Below are 17,852 nucleotides of genomic sequence, written 5' to 3'. Positions count from 1 at the left end.
AGATCTCAACCAAATTGAACACCTATGGAAGATTCTGGAGCGGCAGCTGAGACAGCGTTTTCCACCACCATCAACAAAACACCAAATGATGGAATTTCTCATAGAAGAATGATCCCTCCAATAGAGTTCCAGACACTGGTAGAATCCATGCCAAGGTGCATTGAAGCTGTTCTGGTAGCTCATGGTGGCCCAACGCCCACTGTATTATCCCTTTCATACACAGATCAAAATCCCACTAATATACCAGCCTGCTTCTTTATACCATCTGTTGGTATATCTGACAGGGCAAGGGGGTCAAAAACATGGACAAATAAAACCCACCTAAAGACCTAGCCTTTAAGCAAAATACAGGTATTGGGTCTGTGTGAACGGTTCTCTATTTTCTAGCAGCTAAATTCATGAACACTTCCATTGTTTTAACACCTCCATAATTTTAACTGCAAACAGCCCCCATGGTTTAACAACACCCACCACCTCTCCCCATTTGCCAGTTACCCACTGATACTGTATGTATAAAAGGGGTATTCCTGCAAATAAGTGGTCAACAAGGGGCTGTTTGAAAGGGGTCATATAAACTTGTATTTTGTCTGTTTGAAATGGGTCATAGAGGCACAGTAAAAGGTAAAGGTAAGCACGCTTTCCATTTTCACCTAAAGTTTCCTTTATTCATTCATTAATTAATTAATAGAATATCAGGTTGCTATAAAACCTACGGTATAAAATACAATCATAGTTAAAGTAATAAATCAGCATCACTTTCTTTAATCATCATAAAATAACCTGATAAATACACCGACTGCAGTACATCTAACATGTTTTACCCTATCCAGTACATCTAACATGTTTTACCCTATCCAGTACATCTAACATGTTTTACCCTATCCAGTACATCTAACATGTTTTACCCTATCCAGTACATCTAACATGTTTTACCCTATCCAGTACATCTAACATGTTTTACCCTATCCAGTACATCTAACATGTTTTACCCTATCCAGTACATCTAACATGTTTTACCCTATCCAGTACATCTAACATGTTTTACCCTATCCAGTACATCTAACATGTTTTACCCTATCCAGTACATCTAACATGTTTTACCCTATACAGTACATCTAACATATTTTACCCTATACAGTACATGTAGTGAAATGGCCAAAACTACAATTCATATTATATATTGCTCCTTTTCTTCTGGATATCACTCTTCCAATGAGATGTCAAGGTAGTGCGTCATGAAAACAATAGTTATGTTAACACTGGCATTATGGGAGATGAAATACAATATAAAAGAAAGTGGGATCATACATGGGATAAAAAAGACAATGAAGTGCAGACAATCTTCAGAGAATGTGACAGATGTCCCTCACAATGCTGCATGACAGAAAATAGAATAAGATTGTGATGATGATGATGATGAGCGCCACACAACGACTCGACACAGAATAAGGATTCATGAAAGGATAGTGAATTAAATAAAGTATAATTATTATGGTGTCTTGAGAGACTAAACTGTAGCAGTATCATCCAGCCCTTTTCAACAGATTGGAGTGTAGATTAAGAGTAATCCCCTCATGAGTAAAAGATTCACTCAGAAGGATTAAAATGGACTATAAGGCACAATGAATAGAGGCTGTATACAGTACATCAAAGCAGTGTGTACATCATAACACCATAAGTGTTATGATGTACATACATTGTACATAAATAGCGCTTTCTGGAATAGTTCCTTACAATGTGCTAGCTATGGAGTACCACAGCATGAGTCATAATACCCATAAAACCTAGCGGTCAAACAAAAAAATAGCTCCAATCGTTTTCCCACCATTCATTTAGAAACACTTAAAATAAATAAAAATATACTTAAAATAAATAAGGGCTGTGTTTTGTGTAGGCTTCCCCTGGCGTTACATTTTGATAACCATGTAAATCTCTCGAGGACAAGGTGACTTTTATTAATATATTGGCCTGTATTTACCCCCCCAAATGAAATGTTAATTAGCTGCTAATGTGGCTATAAAAACAAACTACAAATACCATGATGATCTGGACGAGACTGCCGAATCAAAGCAAAGGTAAGAATCTCTGGATTAACTCTCTAATGTTAGTTAAATTTAGTAATGAATAAATTGGCAACATTTCTTTAAATTGACAATTCTGTGAACTGTCTTGTGCAATGAATTTTTTTATTGATATAATACCTATTAGTTGAGATGACATGCAGGAGCTTGCAGGGATTTGTAGTATACTTTAATGCTAATTAGCATTTTTCGAATCTGAGAGTAAGTAGAGCCGAATATATTGATAAAAGTCACCTTGTCTGAGCGAGATTTACATGATTGTTAAAACATCACACCAGGGTAAGCCTACATGAAACACAGCTCTTATTTTAAGTTTTTCTAAAATCCCCAATGGGGAACATGAATGGTGGAAAAACGATTGGAACCATTTCCCTGTTTGACCACTGTGTTTTATGGATATTATGACTCTTCCACTGTGGGGCTCTATAGGCTATTCTGTATAAAGGAATGCTATGGAATAGACTACACTTCCCAAGATACAAAGTGAAGATAATAGACTGCCACAGGACAGAGAGCCCAATACACATGAAGAGAATATTATCATAAACATTCACAATGCACTTTTCACATATTGCACAGTTATAAGCACTTCAATCTACCAAGTTAATGCATTATTCCTACATTTGGTGTTTTTGGCTCAACTGTTTGTGGACAAGGCACCAATTGGGTACAAGGCACAGTGCATACAGTAGTGTATAGTCTCTTGCTTTGGAAACATTATTGGTGATAATGCTGCTGATTGGACAGATGGTCAAACACTCGTGAGATTTACACACACACACACACACACACACACACACACACACACACACACACACACACACACACACACACACACACACACACACAATTGCACTTTGATGTGTAAGCCTCCACTCAGTCTTTCTCTTGAGCAGAGGCAAAGCAGTGTTATGGTCTCTACTGCCTCCTGTCTGTCTGTCTTTTATCACTCCACAGTGACAGACTTGGCCAGGTTCCTGGGACAGTCCACCTGCAACCAGAGAGAGACAGCCATTAAATCAGATCAATACTGATGAGTAAAGGAGACAAGACTATATACACATACAGCATAGGTATATGGCAGTGGAGGCTCCTCAGAAAAATAAAAATAGTGAAACATTCAAAAAAAAGTTGATTTTGAGATAAAACTATACTAAATATATTCACAACTTTTGCAATGAAGGTCTACAGTAGCCTCAACAGCACTCTGTAGGGTAACACCATGGTGTAGCCAGAGGACATCTAAAGTAGTTTCCGGCCTCCTCTGGGTACATTGACTTCAATACAAAACCTAGGAGGCTCATGGTTCTCAACCCCTTCCATAGACTTATACAGTAATTATGACAACTTCTGGAGGACGTCCTCCAACCTATCAGAGCTCTTGCATGAACTGACATGTTGTCCACCCAATCAAAGGATCAGAGAATGAATCTACTACTGAAAACATAAGCTACAGCTAGCTAGCACTGCAGTGCATAACATGTTGTCAGTAGTTCACTCAAAGAGAGGGAAAGACAATAGTCGAACAGTTTTGAACAATTTCTTTCAAAAATGAAGGTGAAGCAAGAGTGAGACAGAGAGAGCGAGAGCTAGCTATATTTCATATTTTTTTTCACTTTCACTTAGCTACCAAATGCAGCAAGCTAGTTTAGCATACTCAAACATATGTTAGCTAGCTGGCTATGGCTATCCAACATTGCATTTCTTCCAAGTCAAGGTAAGCTTTTGGTTTTATTAATTTATTGCCACCGGGGCACGCCAGTGTATCTGCTAAACTGCTTGCTGTTGACTGTACACTGTACTGCATGATTGTAGCGGGTTTACTAACGTTTTAGTTCTAGTAGCTATGTTGTCTATGACATTAGCTAACAGCTAATAATGATGTAGGCTGTGTATAGCGGTTTGCGGTTATGATATGAAGTTTTGGCTTGGAAGGGTTTTTTCGCCTGGTCACATACAGCTGATGTGTTGTGCACTGAAGTCCACAAGCGAATGTAAAAGGTGAGAGGAGAGCACGTAGATGAGAGAAGGAATTATACTACAATCACAGGTATCATGCTGTTTATATGTGGCTGCTATGAAAGTGAACTGTGTTTGCATGTGATCAGGGGTGTATTCATTCCACCGATTCTGTTGAAAAACGTTCCTTAAACGGAAGCATATGGAACAAAACGGGGTTAAACATACCTGAATTTGTCCAATAGAAACTCTCGTTTCTGTTGGACTAATGATTACACCCTAGATCAGCTAGATGCAGGCAAAATTGTTCAAGGCGGTATTGAATGTGTCAATGTCTGTCACCTTGATTATTAAACATTTTCTCGACCTGTGCACCTACGTTGTAAACTTTCATTCATAGGCTAGGTTGTAGCAACCTCATGATGGGTACAGGAAAGATTTGAGTATCATGTAGCAGCCTAAACCTATCAATGTTACATTGAGCTGGGTGACTGGAATATGAATGACAGTCATCCAGTATGCTGTAATATAAAAAAATAATGGTCCTACCTCATCTTAAACGGCACCGACCGCCACTTGTGTATGAGTAGTTGATTTGGTGTGTACTTGTAACCGTTGATTTTGATGCTTTTGGTAATGAAATTGAAATAAAACATATTCAATACTAGGTAATTAAAGTCCATAAGGAAAGAGCAGGTAGTGGTAGACTAACGTCGTATCCCCGTAGCACGGCCAGGTGGAAGGACAGGAGCTGCAGAGGGATGACACTGAGGATGCCCTGGAGACAGTCCACCGTGTGAGGCAGCTCAATGGTCTTATACGCATTTTCAGACATCTCCTGGTCGTCTTGGCAACACAGGATAATAGGCCGCCCCTGAACGGGTAGGAGAGAAAGACAAAGCGGTTTACAGAAGTATATCAATCAATTCATTTGAATTCATTATTCAAAGCTTTTGATAGTGAGGCTGTGTGTGTGTTACTAGTTTTTACCTGTGTAATGCGCGTGAGCCAGTTAAGTCATGGGTGTGCATACGAGGTGGGTATTTAGTTGTGTCTACGTGCATTTGAATATGTGATGTGAGTGAGGAATGTGACGTACCGATCTGGCTGTGACCTGCTGCAGAGCGTTCTGACACTTGGTGTAGCAGGCGTCTTTCATGATGATCATGATGACCGGCATGTGCTTGTCAATCAGAGCCAGGGGGCCGTGCTTCAGCTCCCCAGCCAGGATGCCCTCTGAATGCATGTACGTGATTTCCTTGATTTTCTGTTTGGGAAGAATCAATCAGTGACATAACATAATCAATAGTCTATAATTCATATAGATGAACAGGCATGTGAATATAGAGTGAGATGTTTAATGATATATAAAGGAGTGAAAAATAGGAGTAAAAGGAAAACATTGCCCCTAGAAACTGATTTAACGTCAGTTTGGCAAGTTTCCTGTAATGGTTTAGGGTCAGGATTTGGGGTGTGTAAGCTGATTGTAGATCTGTCCTCACCAGTGCCCCCTCCAGACAGGTGGCGTAGTTGAAGCCTCGTCCCATGACCAGCAGAGACTTCTGCTGATATAGCTCATCTGCTATGGACTTGATCTTATTATCCAGAGTCAGAACATTCCGGATCATGTCTGAGAGAGGGAGAAGAGAGAGAGAGACAGAGAGGGCGAGGGAGAGAGAAAGGAGGAGGGAGAGAGGGAGAAGAGAGAGAGAGAGAGAGAGGGCGAGGGAGAGAGAAAGGAGGAGGGAGAGAGGGAGAAGAGAGAGAGAGACAGAGAGGGCGAGGGAGAGAGAAAGGAGGAGGGAGAGAGGGAGAAGAGAGAGAGAGACAGAGAGGGCAAGGGAGAGAGAAAGGAGGAGGGAGAGAGGGAGAAGAGAGAGAGAGACAGAGAGGGCGAGGGAGAGAGAAAGGAGGAGGGAGAGAGGGAGAAGAGAGAGAGAGAGAGAGAGGGCGAGGGAGAGAGAAAGGAGGAGGGAGAGAGGGAGAAGAGAGAGAGAGACAGAGAGGGCGAGGGAGAGAGAAAGGAGGAGGGAGAGAGGGAGAAGAGAGAGAGAGACAGACAGGGCGAGGGAGAGAGAAAGGAGGAGGGAGAGAGGGAGAAGAGAGAGAGAGACAGACAGGGCGAGGGAGAGAGAAAGGAGGAGGGAGAGAGGGAGAAGAGAGAGAGAGAGAGAGAGAGGGCGAGGGAGAGAGAAAGGAGGAGGGAGAGAGGGAGAAGAGAGAGAGAGACAGAGAGGGCGAGGGAGAGAGAAAGGAGGAGGGAGAGAGAGAGAAGAGAGAGAGAGACAAGGGCGAGGGAGAGAGAAAGGAGGAGGGAGAGAGGGAGAAGAGAGAGAGAGACAGACAGGGCGAGGGAGAGAGAAAGGAGGAGGGAGAGAGGGAGAAGAGAGAGAGAGACAGAGAGGGCGAGGGAGAGAGGAAGGAGGAGGGAGAGAGGGAGAAGAGAGAGAGAGAGACAGAGAGGGCGAGGGAGAGAGAAAGGAGGAGGGAGAGAGGGAGAAGAGAGAGAGAGAGAGAGAGAGGGCGAGGGAGAGAGAAAGGAGGAGGGAGAGAGGGAGAAGAGAGAGAGAGACAGAGAGGGCGAGGGAGAGAGAAAGGAGGAGGGAGAGAGGGAGAAGAGAGAGAGAGACAGACAGGGCGAGGGAGAGAGAAAGGAGGAGGGAGAGAGGGAGAAGAGAGAGAGAGACAGACAGGGCGAGGGAGAGAGAAAGGAGGAGGGAGAGAGGGAGAAGAGAGAGAGAGACAGAGAGGGCGAGGGAGAGAGAAAGGAGGAGGGAGAGAGGGAGAAGAGAGAGAGAGACAGAGAGGGCGAGGGAGAGAGAAAGGAGGAGGGAGAGAGGGAGAAGAGAGAGAGAGACAGAGAGGGGCGAGGGAGAGAGAAAGGAGGAGGGAGAGAGGGAGAAGAGAGAGAGAGGAAAGGAGGAGGGAGAGAGGGAGAAGAGAGAGAGAGAAAGGGCGAGGGAGAGAGAAAGGAGGAGGGAGAGAGAGAGAAGAGAGAGAGAGGGCGAGGGAGAGAGAAAGGAGGAGGGAGAGAGAGAGAAGAGAGAGAGAGAGGGCGAGGGAGAGAAAGGAGGAGGGAGAGAGGGAGAAGAGAGAGAGAGACAGAGAGGGCGAGGGAGAGAGAAAGGAGGAGGGAGAGAGGGAGAAGAGAGAGAGAGACAGACAGGGCGAGGGAGAGAGAAAGGAGGAGGGAGAGAGGGAGAAGAGAGAGAGAGAGAGACAGGGCGAGGGAGAGAGAAAGGAGGAGGGAGAGAGGGAGAAGAGAGAGAGACAGAGAGGGCGAGGGAGAGAGAAAGGAGGAGGGAGAGAGAGAAGAGAGAGAGAGAGGGGGCGAGGGAGAGAAAAAGGAGGAGGGAGAGAGGGTTTGGTTAATTCTCATTCATCCATTTTGTAACACCTGGCAGTAATCTATTGGCTATAGTGTGTGACGGTTATAGATGCAGTTTTGTTTCACTGAGATGGTTTATAGTGTTAATGTGTCATTCTACATGGCTCTAATATAAGAACTCACCTGGGAGAATCTTGAGTCCATTGATGATCTCCAGCCTCCTCGGCTGCAGGGAGATCCTGTCCTCACTCATCATCAGACCAAACATGATGAGAGCCACAAACTGGCTGGTGTAGGCCTTGGTGCTGGCCACCCCGATCTCTGGACCGGCATTGATGTGCACCCCGCAGTCTGTGTCTCTGGAGATGGAGGAGCCCACTGTGTTGGTGACCCCCACGGTCAGAGCTCCTCTATCCTTACAGTACCTCAGAGCCATCAGAGTGTCTGCTGTCTCACCTGAGGGGGGAAAGAGGGAGATAACCAAGGCACGTCATCATTCATACCAGCAAAACACACTCGAATTCTCCCTTACTCAACAGATTACCCACAGTATCCATACCAGCCTTTTCTCTATTAGAACATCCAGTCTCCACCAGAGAGAGTTCTCTCTATTAGAACATCCAGTCTCCACCAGAGAGTTCTCTCTATTAGAACATCCAGTCTCCACCAGAGAGAGAGTTCTCTCTATTACAACATCCAGTCTCCATCAGAGAGAGAGTTCTCTCTATTACAACATCCAGTCTCCACCAGAGAGAGAGTTCTCTCTATTAGAACATCCAGTCTCCACCAGAGAGAGAGTTCTCTCTATTACAACATCCAGTCTCCACCAGAGAGAGAGTTCTCTCTATTACAACATCCAGTCTCCACCAGAGAGAGAGTTCTCTCTATTAGAACATCCAGTCTCCACCAGAGAGAGAGTTCTCTCTATTACAACATCCAGTCTCCACCAGAGAGAGTTCTCCCTATTAGAATATCTAGTCTCCACCAGAGAGTTCTCTCTATTAGAACATCCAGTCTCCACCAGAGAGAGTTCTCCCTATTAGAATATCCAGTCTCCACCAGAGAGTTCTCTCTATTAGAACATCCAGTCTCCACCAGAGAGAGAGTTCTCTCTATTACAACATCCAGTCTCCACCAGAGAGAGAGTTCTCTCTATTACAACATCCAGTCTCCACCAGAGAGAGAGTTCTCTCTATTAGAACATCCAGTCTCCACCAGAGAGAGAGTTCTCTCTATTACAACATCCAGTCTCCACCAGAGAGAGAGTTCTCTCTATTACAACATCCAGTCTCCACCAGAGAGAGAGTTCTCTCTATTAGAACATCCAGTCTCCACCAGAGAGAGATTTCTCTCTATTAGAACATCCAGTCTCCACCAGAGAGAGAGTTCTCTCTATTAGAACGTCCGGTCTCCACCAGAGAGTTCTCTCTATTAGAACATCTAGTCTCCACCAGAGAGAGTTTTATGAAACACCAGCAATACAAAAACGTATAGCAGATTAATCACTCTGAGGAATTACCTGATTGGCTGATGTAGAAGCAGACATCGTCTCTGAAGACGGGTGTGTTGCGGTCCAGGAAGTCACTAGCCAGTTCCACCATGACAGGAAGCTCTGTCAGCTCCTCCAGAATCTGTCTGGTCTGGAGAGAGAGAAACAGAGAAAGAGAGAGAGAGAGAGAAAGAGAGCGACCCTTATCATAATTACAATGGTCATCATCATCTTTTCTTTCTCCTCCTCTTCCTCAATCACACTTCTGGTTGGTTCACTTACAGCTACGGCAGCGTGGAAGCTGGTTCCACAGCCAATCATGATGAGGCGTCTGCAGCGTTTGATCTCCTTCAGGTGGTCCTTCAGCCCTCCCAGGATCACTGAGAACAAGACAGGACAGGAGTGGAGAGACCATCAGCATTCATATTTAGTCCAAGGAGGTAAGAGGGGTAACTATGAGCCTCTTTACATCACACTACGTTGACGACACAAAGTAAGTTCAGGAGAGAAACAAGCATACAGTATCAAAGTTCCAGAGTGGGATCTCTGCTACTTTTAGAGTTATGGTCCAATTTGTAAGTATTACCAACAGAGTGAATGTGAAAATGGATGCAAAATGGTCACCCTCTGCTGGTGATTTGCAGGATGTGACATGATACAAGTAAAAGGGGGACTGTGATTGGTTACATTGACAACGATGTTTGTCTATATAAAATGGGCCATAACTTTAACACAAGAAGAGATCCCACTCTGGAACGTTGATATGCCCATAGAGTATATTATGTTCAACAATATAGTGAAAAAATTTGCCAAATCATAAATTGGTATATTTTCAATATTCATGTTTCACTGAGCTGGTTTATAGTGTTAATGTGTCATTCTATATGGCACTCTACTCAACAAATTGGATGCAGTCTATCACAGTGCCATCCGTTTTGTCACCAAAGCCCCATATACTACCCACCACTGCGACCTGTATGATCTCGTTGGCTGGCCCTCGCTTCATACTCGTCGCCAAACCCACTGGCTCCAGGTCATCTACAAGTCTCTGCTAGGTAAAGCCCCACCTTATCTCAGCTCACTGGTCACCATAGCAGCACCCACCGGTAGCACGCGCCCCAGCAGGTATATCTCACTGGTCACCCCCAAAGCCAATTCTTCCTTTGGCCGCCTTTCCTTCCAGTTCTCTGCTGCCAATGACTGGAAGGAACTGCAAAAATCTCTGAAGCTGGAGACTCATATCTCGCTCACTAGCTTTAAGCACCAGCTGTCAGAACAGCTCACAGATCACTGCACCTGTACATAGCTCATCTGTAAATAGCCCATCCAATCTACCTCATCCCCATACTGTATTTATTTATTTATCTTGCTCCTTTGCACCGCCAGTATCTCAACTTGCACATTCATCTTCTGCACATCCTACCATTCCAGTGTTTAATTGCTATATTGTAATTACTCTTTGCCACAATGGCCTATTTATTGCCTTACCTCTCTTATCCTACCTCATTTGCACATGCTGTATATAGATTTTTCTACTGTATTATTGACTGTATGTTTTGTTTATTCCATGTGTAACTCTGTGTTGTTGTATGTGTCGAACTGCTTTGCTTTATCTTGGCCAGGTCGCAGTTGCAAATGAGAACTTGTTCTCAACTAGCCTACCTGGTTAAATAAAGGTGAAATAAAAAATACATTTAAAAAAATGTTTATATTGTTCTATATTCATAAATGAGTGTAAAAACAAAACCATTGGAAATCAAAATACGAATCATATTACAGAGCAAGCCGTAAAGCCTCATATGACATACATGTTTTCTTTGTGGCACCTACAGATTAAAAACTATGGAGTCTTAAAGGAGGCCTGTATTAAATATGCTAACTTTGATGAATTATTACTCAATTATGCTTTAAAATACAAATGTCAAATAATCCTTCCTCCAAAGGACCCATCTATGGATTACAATTCGTGAAAATTCCCCCCCAAAAATCATAGTATTTGTTTTGTCTGGGTTTCCTGAGGAATCACGCTATACATCCATGTAGTAACTGTTAATAACCTATGCTTGCCTCCGTGAGTTGCTGTGCTAATATTGATTGAGGATACGGCACAGTACCATCGGCATTCCGGAACAACAGGGAGTGGCATCAATCAGAATATGACATCACAATGGTAAGCTACCTTTGTTGGTGTGAAAACAGATCCGGCCCCTCATGGTGTTGAAGACAGACTCTGGCTGCTCAAAGATCTCCTTTTGCATAAATGCATCAAAGTTACCTGCACAGAAAGAGAGAGAGATGAGGGACACGGAGCATGATGACTGTTTCAGTCTACAGCACACTGGTGTAAGTACTCCCTTAACGCCAGCAGGGGGAGATCTTGTTCTACTGTTCTTAGAGCTAGTGACTGCAGTAAAGTATGGTTGGCCATGGGCCTGTCTCTCTGTAAATCAGACTACATTTCTCAGGTATGACACAAGACCCTATCTTTGACCTCTGTGTGAATAGGAAGGTGTATTGGTATTGACCACTCCAGGTATATGACCTCTGTGTGAATAGGAAGGTGTATTGGTATTGACCACTCCAGGTATATGACCTCTGTGTGAATAGGAAGGTGTATTGGTATTGACCACTCCAGGTATATGACCTCTGTGTGAATAGGAATGTGTATTGGTATTGACCACTCCAGGTATTTGTTACCCTTAGGCACACAGATCTAGAATGAGGCTTTCCCTACCCTCCTCAAATCCCAACCTGGCACAAAACAGATCTTACATTACTGTGTAGGGCCTGGGACACTATATCCTACTCCTAGTAAACTCCTAGGTTGCCATGGCGACTAGCCCTATGATTAACCTCTGACCTTTCATAATCTCCTGTAGTTCCATCTGGAGGGTCTGGATGGCCCGGACTGAATCCTCCCCTGCCAGGCTGTTCAGCCTATGGAGGGACAACTTGCCCCCGACCACTGCTGCAATGTCATCATCCTCCAGGTAGATCACCTTGTTGGTGTGCTCTATGATGGCACTGGGCAGGGACAGGTGGGAGCATGAGACAAGCACACATGCATGCTGTACACACACACAAACACATACACCTAGGGCTTTCAGCTCACCTGGCGTCAGAGGCAAAGTAGTACTCCACAGCCTTGCCGTCTCCAGCTGAATTCACAGCAGTGGATTTGTCTGGCTTGTCTGGCCGGTTGTGGCTGTTTTTATCCTGGACCCCCTCCTTGAACAGACCTACAGGACAGAGGGCAGGGGTTAGGGGTCATGGTTCAGACTGGGTCAGGGTAATCAACACTTCCTGCTTTACTTGAACGTTTCACCTAAACTGTTTTAAGTATTTTGTTATTAACTAGTGACTGCTTGTGACATGCTTATAACTGCTTATACTGTATGTCATGATTATGATGGTGGTGACTGGTGTGTTTGGTGTGTTAATGGATATATTCAATCAATCCCTATCCCAGTCTGCTGTGCCCAAATGCTTCAAGAGGGCCACCATTGTTCCTGTCCCCAAGAAAGCTAAGGTAACTGAGCTAAACGACTATCGCCCTGTAGCACTCACTTCTGTCATAATGAAGTGCTTTGAGAGACTACTCAAGGATCATATCACCTCCACCGTACCTGATACCCTACACCCACTCCAATTTGCCTACCGCCCTAATAGGTCCACAGACAACGCAATCGCAATCACACTGCCCTAACCCATCTGGACAAGAGCAATACCTATGTAAGAATGATGTTCATTGACTACAGCTCAGCATTTAACACCATAGTACCCTCCAAACTCGTCATTAAGCTCGAGACCCTGGGTCTCGACTCCGCCCTGTGCAACTGGGTCCTGGACTTTCTGACGGGCCACCCCCAGGTGGTGAGGATAGGAAACAACATCTCCACCCTGCTGATCCTCAACACTGGGGTCCCACAAGGGTGCGTTCTCAGCCCTCTCCTGTACTCCCTGCTCACCCATGACTGCATGGCCATGCATGCCTCCAACTCAATCATCAAGTTTGCAGACGACACTACAGTGGTAGGCTTGATTACCAACAATGACAAGACAGCCTACAGGGAGGAGGTGATGGCTCTAGGAGTGTGGTGTCAGGAAAATAACCTCACACTCAACATCAACAAAACAAAGGAGATGATCGTGGACTTCAGGAAACAGCAGAGGGAGCACCCCCCTATCCACATCAACAGGACAGCAGTGGAGAAGGTGGAAAATGTTAATTTCCTCGGCGTACACATCACGGACAAACTGAAATGGTCCACCCACACAGACAGCGTGGTGAAGAAGGCGCAACAGCGCCTCTTCCACCTCAGGAGGCTGAAGAAATTTGGCTTGTCATCGAAACCACTCACAAACTGCTCCACCCACAACCGCAAGGCTCTCCAGAGGGTAGTGAGGTCTGCACAATGCATCACCTGGGGCAAACCACCTGCCCTCCAGGACACCTACAGCACCCGATGTCACAGGAAGGCCAAAAAGATCATCAAGGACAACAACCACCCGAGCCACTGCCTGTTCACCCCGCTATCATCCAGAAGCCGAGGTCAGTACAGGTGTATCAAAGCTGGGACCGAGAGACTGAAAAACAGCTTCCATTGATTCGATTTGATACTTAGCCTTCAAGGTGAAGGGTTCAAGTAAAGTGCTGTAAACTAAAGATTGGGAGTGTGAACAGTGAACAATGACAAACAGAGAGGGATTTAATCAACAACCCAATGATTTAAACCAAAACAAGACAGGTGGGATTAGAGTTCATGATCGTGATTGACAGACAGAGGAAAGGAGTCAAGGGTCCTTTGACCATCAATAAACAAGCTAATCATATGTTTACATTTCTTCACCTCAGAAGATTCTGGAATCAATAACCAGGTGGATATGGAGGTTCAATTTGCAATCTGTATTGATTTGTCCATGGTATTTATGAGGTGACTCACACACAGTGACCTTTGTCCTTTGTCACAGTTACAGGAGTATTAGTCCCTAATAGCGATAAGTGACATCTCCTTGTCTCCTTGTTTCTTTCCTTCATCTGCACTTGACAGGTGAAAATACATTTCCATCCACTATGTTGCTTTCACCTATCTTGTGTTTTTAGATGAGAGGAGATGAGGGAAAGGAGCGGAGAGGAGGAAGCCACTTTATAGCATTGAGATGCAACCCATTATCCTCCTACTCTTCCTGGTTCCTTTCCCTTTCTCAGACTTTGGACTCCAGCAGGATACATTACTATTGAAGTGGAGTTTAGCTAAGTTAACAGACAGCAGGGTGAAGACAGTCCAACACATCTATGGGGTGTTCTCTAGATAACTGACACACACAGAGAGAACAGAACTGTTATTAACTGGCCAATGAGTATGTAAGGAGCAGATTTGTTATAACACGCATGTCAAGATAAATCTTTGAAATCTATCATTTGGAGAGGGCTGTCCTACTCCTTGTTTCTAGATAATAGTTACTGGATGAGGATTCAGCACCCTATTCATTAGAAAAAAGGGAGCTTTAGAGTCAGAATGTCATATTGCAATGTTATGTAATTAGCCTGACACTACTTTCCACTGAGTGTGATCATGATGTTAACCCATAGTATTGGCAGCATTTCCACAAGAAGCAAGAGTCTCATTTCTCATAACCATAATTTTTGTGATTCTGCATAATTTTTGCACAAGTAGACAATAATTTAACAGTCGAATCATTGGAGACGTGTGTCTGATTAAAGGGAATCTGATTGTTGTTAGTCATGCAACTCTTATGAGGCGGTTCAATCCAATCAGAGGTCAGAACCCACAACACCCACGAGTTTATTTGGTAGTTAGCGCACCTACGGGCTCAGCAGCCCCCTGTCGCTCTGTAAACTCTGGGGTGATTGCACAGTCCCTCAGGAAAGAGTAGTACGGTGCTACGGATAGGACAGGGTTAGTCTTAGATGATTACATGTTATCACACACAGGAGGGTTATCATTAGTCTGGACCAGACAGTAAGTACTGCTACTGTTATGGTTAGGACAGATACTGATACTGCTCACAGTAAGTACAGCTACTGTTACGGTTAGGACAGATACAGATACTGCTCACAGTAAGTACAGCTACTGTTAGGGTTAGGACAGATACAGATACTGCTCACAGTAAGTACTGCTACTGTTACGGTTAGGACAGATACAGATACTGCTCACAGTAAGTTCTGCTACTGTTACGGTTAGGACAGATACAGATACTGCTCACAGTAAGTACAGCTACTGTTACGGTTAGGACAGGTAAAGATACTGCTCACAGTAAGTACTGCTACTGTTACGGTTAGGACAGATACAGATACTGCTCACAGTAAGTACAGCTACTGTTACGGTTAGGACAGGTAAAGATACTGCTCACAGTAAGTACAGCTACTGTTACGGTTAGGACAGGTACAGATACTGCTCACAGTAAGTACAGCTACTGTTACGGTTAGGACAGGTGAAGATACTGCTCACAGTAAGTACTGCTACTGTTAGGGTTAGGACACAGTCACTTAATTGATTGATTAGGTTGGTTAGTTTGTTATGCAAGGGTGTACTCCTACTGACCCGAATCATGACTTGAGTTACAGACATATAACCTCATCTATATGATGTATGCGTCAGTTCCAGTTACGCACTCGTGTCTCAAGTTAGAGATCTGTCCATGAATATTATGTAACAGAACGTGTTGAGATGCATTAACGAACACAGTCAGGTTTCTGTGAGGACAGTGGGCAGACAGAGAGGTTGGAGTACACTGAAGTGAGACCGTCAGCTGGAGAAGAGGCTTGGGAGAGAGGAACAGAGCTCACCACTGTTGTACTGGATCGGGATGTGCTCTGCGGAAAGCTCATACTTGCTCCGCACACCAATGAGAAGAGGACTTCCTCTCCTGAAGGAGAGAGAGAGAAAGGGGGGATGATAGCGGGATGGGGATGAAGGGGAAATGGAGAAGAGAGAGTGGGAAAGACAGAGGGGGTAGAAGGGGAGAAATGGTTAGATTTCTATCTTGTGTGAGAGAACACAAACGCGCACACAGTGTAATGTCTTAAAACATTTCTTGTGAGTGTAACATTTCCCACAGCAGGGGAACATGAGCTGGGATTGGTCTCCACACCTCAGCTGAACTCTTTCTCCCGAGTGTTGCCGTTGAATGACTCCCATTGTTCACTACACTATAATGAAGTACCTGGAGCACTCCTCGCTCTCTCGCTCATTTTTCTCCTCTGTGTGTCTCTCTCTGTCATACTATCTCTTACTTTTACTCTCTGCCTGTCTGTCCCCTAATTCACCTCTCCCCTCCATGTCTCTCTCGTTTTCTAGCAGGTTCCTGCTCCTTCACCTCCTCCCTCTCCCCTACAGGTGGTTGAGTCAGTTCCTGCTCATGTTTCTAGCTCATCAGCCATGCATTCTGTCTCCAGTACTCCATGTGTGCTTCTCTGATTGGCTGATGCGGGTGTGCCGGTGTGTGTGTGTGCATAACAGGTGAGGAGAGAAGGCGTGGCAAAACTAACCTGTATATACATCAAGTAGGACCTATGACAGAGTGCACTGTACACCAAGCACCTGATAAAAGTACTTAACACTCCATCATAAATATCTACATCTCAATTACACCTAGGTATGTAGCATTTTCCTGTTTGACAGCTTACACCTGGCTGGGGTAATTCCCCCCTGAGGCTCAAAGAAAACAGCAACGTTTCTCAATTACACTCTTTCTTTCCCTCTGTTTCCTGTATCCTTCTCTTCTCTGTCAGCACTGTACGCGGGGCTGGGAGCAGGGAGCACAGAGCTGTACACTTGGCCAGAGTGACGTCAGGCTGAAAGACAGTATGCTGTGCTGTTTTTTTTCAGATTCAGAGTGTTTAATAGCCACATGTACAGGGTTGCCGGTGTGATGGCAGGGTACAGTGTTTAATAGTCACATGTACAGGGTTGCAGGTGTGATGGCAGGGTACAGTGTTTAATAGTCACATGTACAGGGTTGCCGGTGTGATGGCAGGGTACAGTGTTTAATAGTCACATGTACAGGGTTGCCGGTGTGATGGCAGGGTACAGTGTTTAATAGTCACATGTACAGGGTTGCCGGTGTGATGGCAGGGTACAGTGTTTAATAGTCACATGTACAGGGTTGCAGGTGTGATGGCAGGGTACAGTGTTTAATAGTCACATGTACAGGGTTGCCGGTGTGATGGCAGGGTACAGTGTTTAATAGTCACATGTACAGGGTTGCCGGTGTGATGGCAGGGTACAGTGTTTAATAGTCACATGTACAGGGTTGCAGGTGTGATGGCAGGGTACAGTGTTTAATAGCCACATGTACAGGGTTGCAGGTGTGATGGCAGGGTACAGTGTTTAATAGTCACATGTACACGGTTGCCGGTGTGATGGCAGGGTACAGTGTTTAATAGTCACATGTACAGGGTTGCCGGTGTGATGGCAGGGTACAGTGTTTAATAGTCACATGTACAGGGTTGCCGGTGTGATGGCAGGGTACAGTGTTTAATAGTCACATGTCCAGGGTTGCAGGTGTGATGGCAGGGTACAGTGTTTAATAGTCACATGTACAGGGTTGCAGGTGTGATGGCAGGGTACAGTGTTTAATAGTCACATGTACAGGGTTGCCGGTGTGATGGCAGGGTACAGTGTTTAATAGTCACATGTACAGGGTTGCCGGTGTGATGGCAGGGTACAGTGTTTAATAGTCACATGTACAGGGTTGCAGGTGTGATGGCAGGGTACAGTGTTTAATAGCCACATGTACAGGGTTGCAGGTGTGATGGCAGGGTACAGTGTTTAATAGTCACATGTACAGGGTTGCAGGTGTGATGGCAGGGTACAGTGTTTAATAGTCACATGTACAGGGTTGCAGGTGTGATGGCAGGGTACAGTGTTTAATAGCCACATGTACAGGGTTGCAGGTGTGATGGCAGGGTACAGTGTTTAATAGTCACATGTACAGGGTTGCAGGTGTGATGGCAGGGTACAGTGTTTAA

At 44.7% G+C, this 17,852-nt stretch overlaps 1 protein-coding gene across 2 annotated transcripts in view; it reads right to left on the bottom strand.

The window, feature by feature from the left end:
• Positions 1-637: 637 nt before the first annotated feature.
• Positions 638-17,852, bottom strand: part of LOC106611946 (glutamine--fructose-6-phosphate aminotransferase [isomerizing] 2) — a 33,898-nt gene continuing 16,683 nt past the window's right edge. Inside the window, exons 8-19 of one of the 2 annotated variants that reach the window (XM_014212647.2) lie at positions 15,669-15,748; positions 14,685-14,762; positions 11,970-12,096; positions 11,718-11,881; positions 11,037-11,132; positions 9,140-9,237; positions 8,888-9,008; positions 7,552-7,824; positions 5,543-5,670; positions 5,140-5,307; positions 4,753-4,914; positions 638-3,072 (exon numbers count right to left, since the gene is read on the bottom strand). In XM_014212647.2, the coding sequence (XP_014068122.1) occupies positions 3,028-3,072; positions 4,753-4,914; positions 5,140-5,307; positions 5,543-5,670; positions 7,552-7,824; positions 8,888-9,008; positions 9,140-9,237; positions 11,037-11,132; positions 11,718-11,881; positions 11,970-12,096; positions 14,685-14,762; positions 15,669-15,748 (1,540 nt within the window). In that variant the 3' untranslated portion in view covers positions 638-3,027. The remainder of the gene's footprint in view (positions 3,073-4,752; positions 4,915-5,139; positions 5,308-5,542; positions 5,671-7,551; positions 7,825-8,887; positions 9,009-9,139; positions 9,238-11,036; positions 11,133-11,717; positions 11,882-11,969; positions 12,097-14,684; positions 14,763-15,668; positions 15,749-17,852) is intronic. The other variant, XM_014212649.2, reaches the window with a different exon arrangement.

This window comes from Salmo salar, chromosome ssa09 (genome assembly GCF_905237065.1).
Source record: "Salmo salar chromosome ssa09, Ssal_v3.1, whole genome shotgun sequence".
In the NCBI taxonomy this organism is placed as follows: Eukaryota; Metazoa; Chordata; class Actinopteri; order Salmoniformes; family Salmonidae; genus Salmo; species Salmo salar.
Note: the sequence above shows the minus strand (reverse complement) of the source record. Positions and strands in the feature narration are given on the sequence as shown.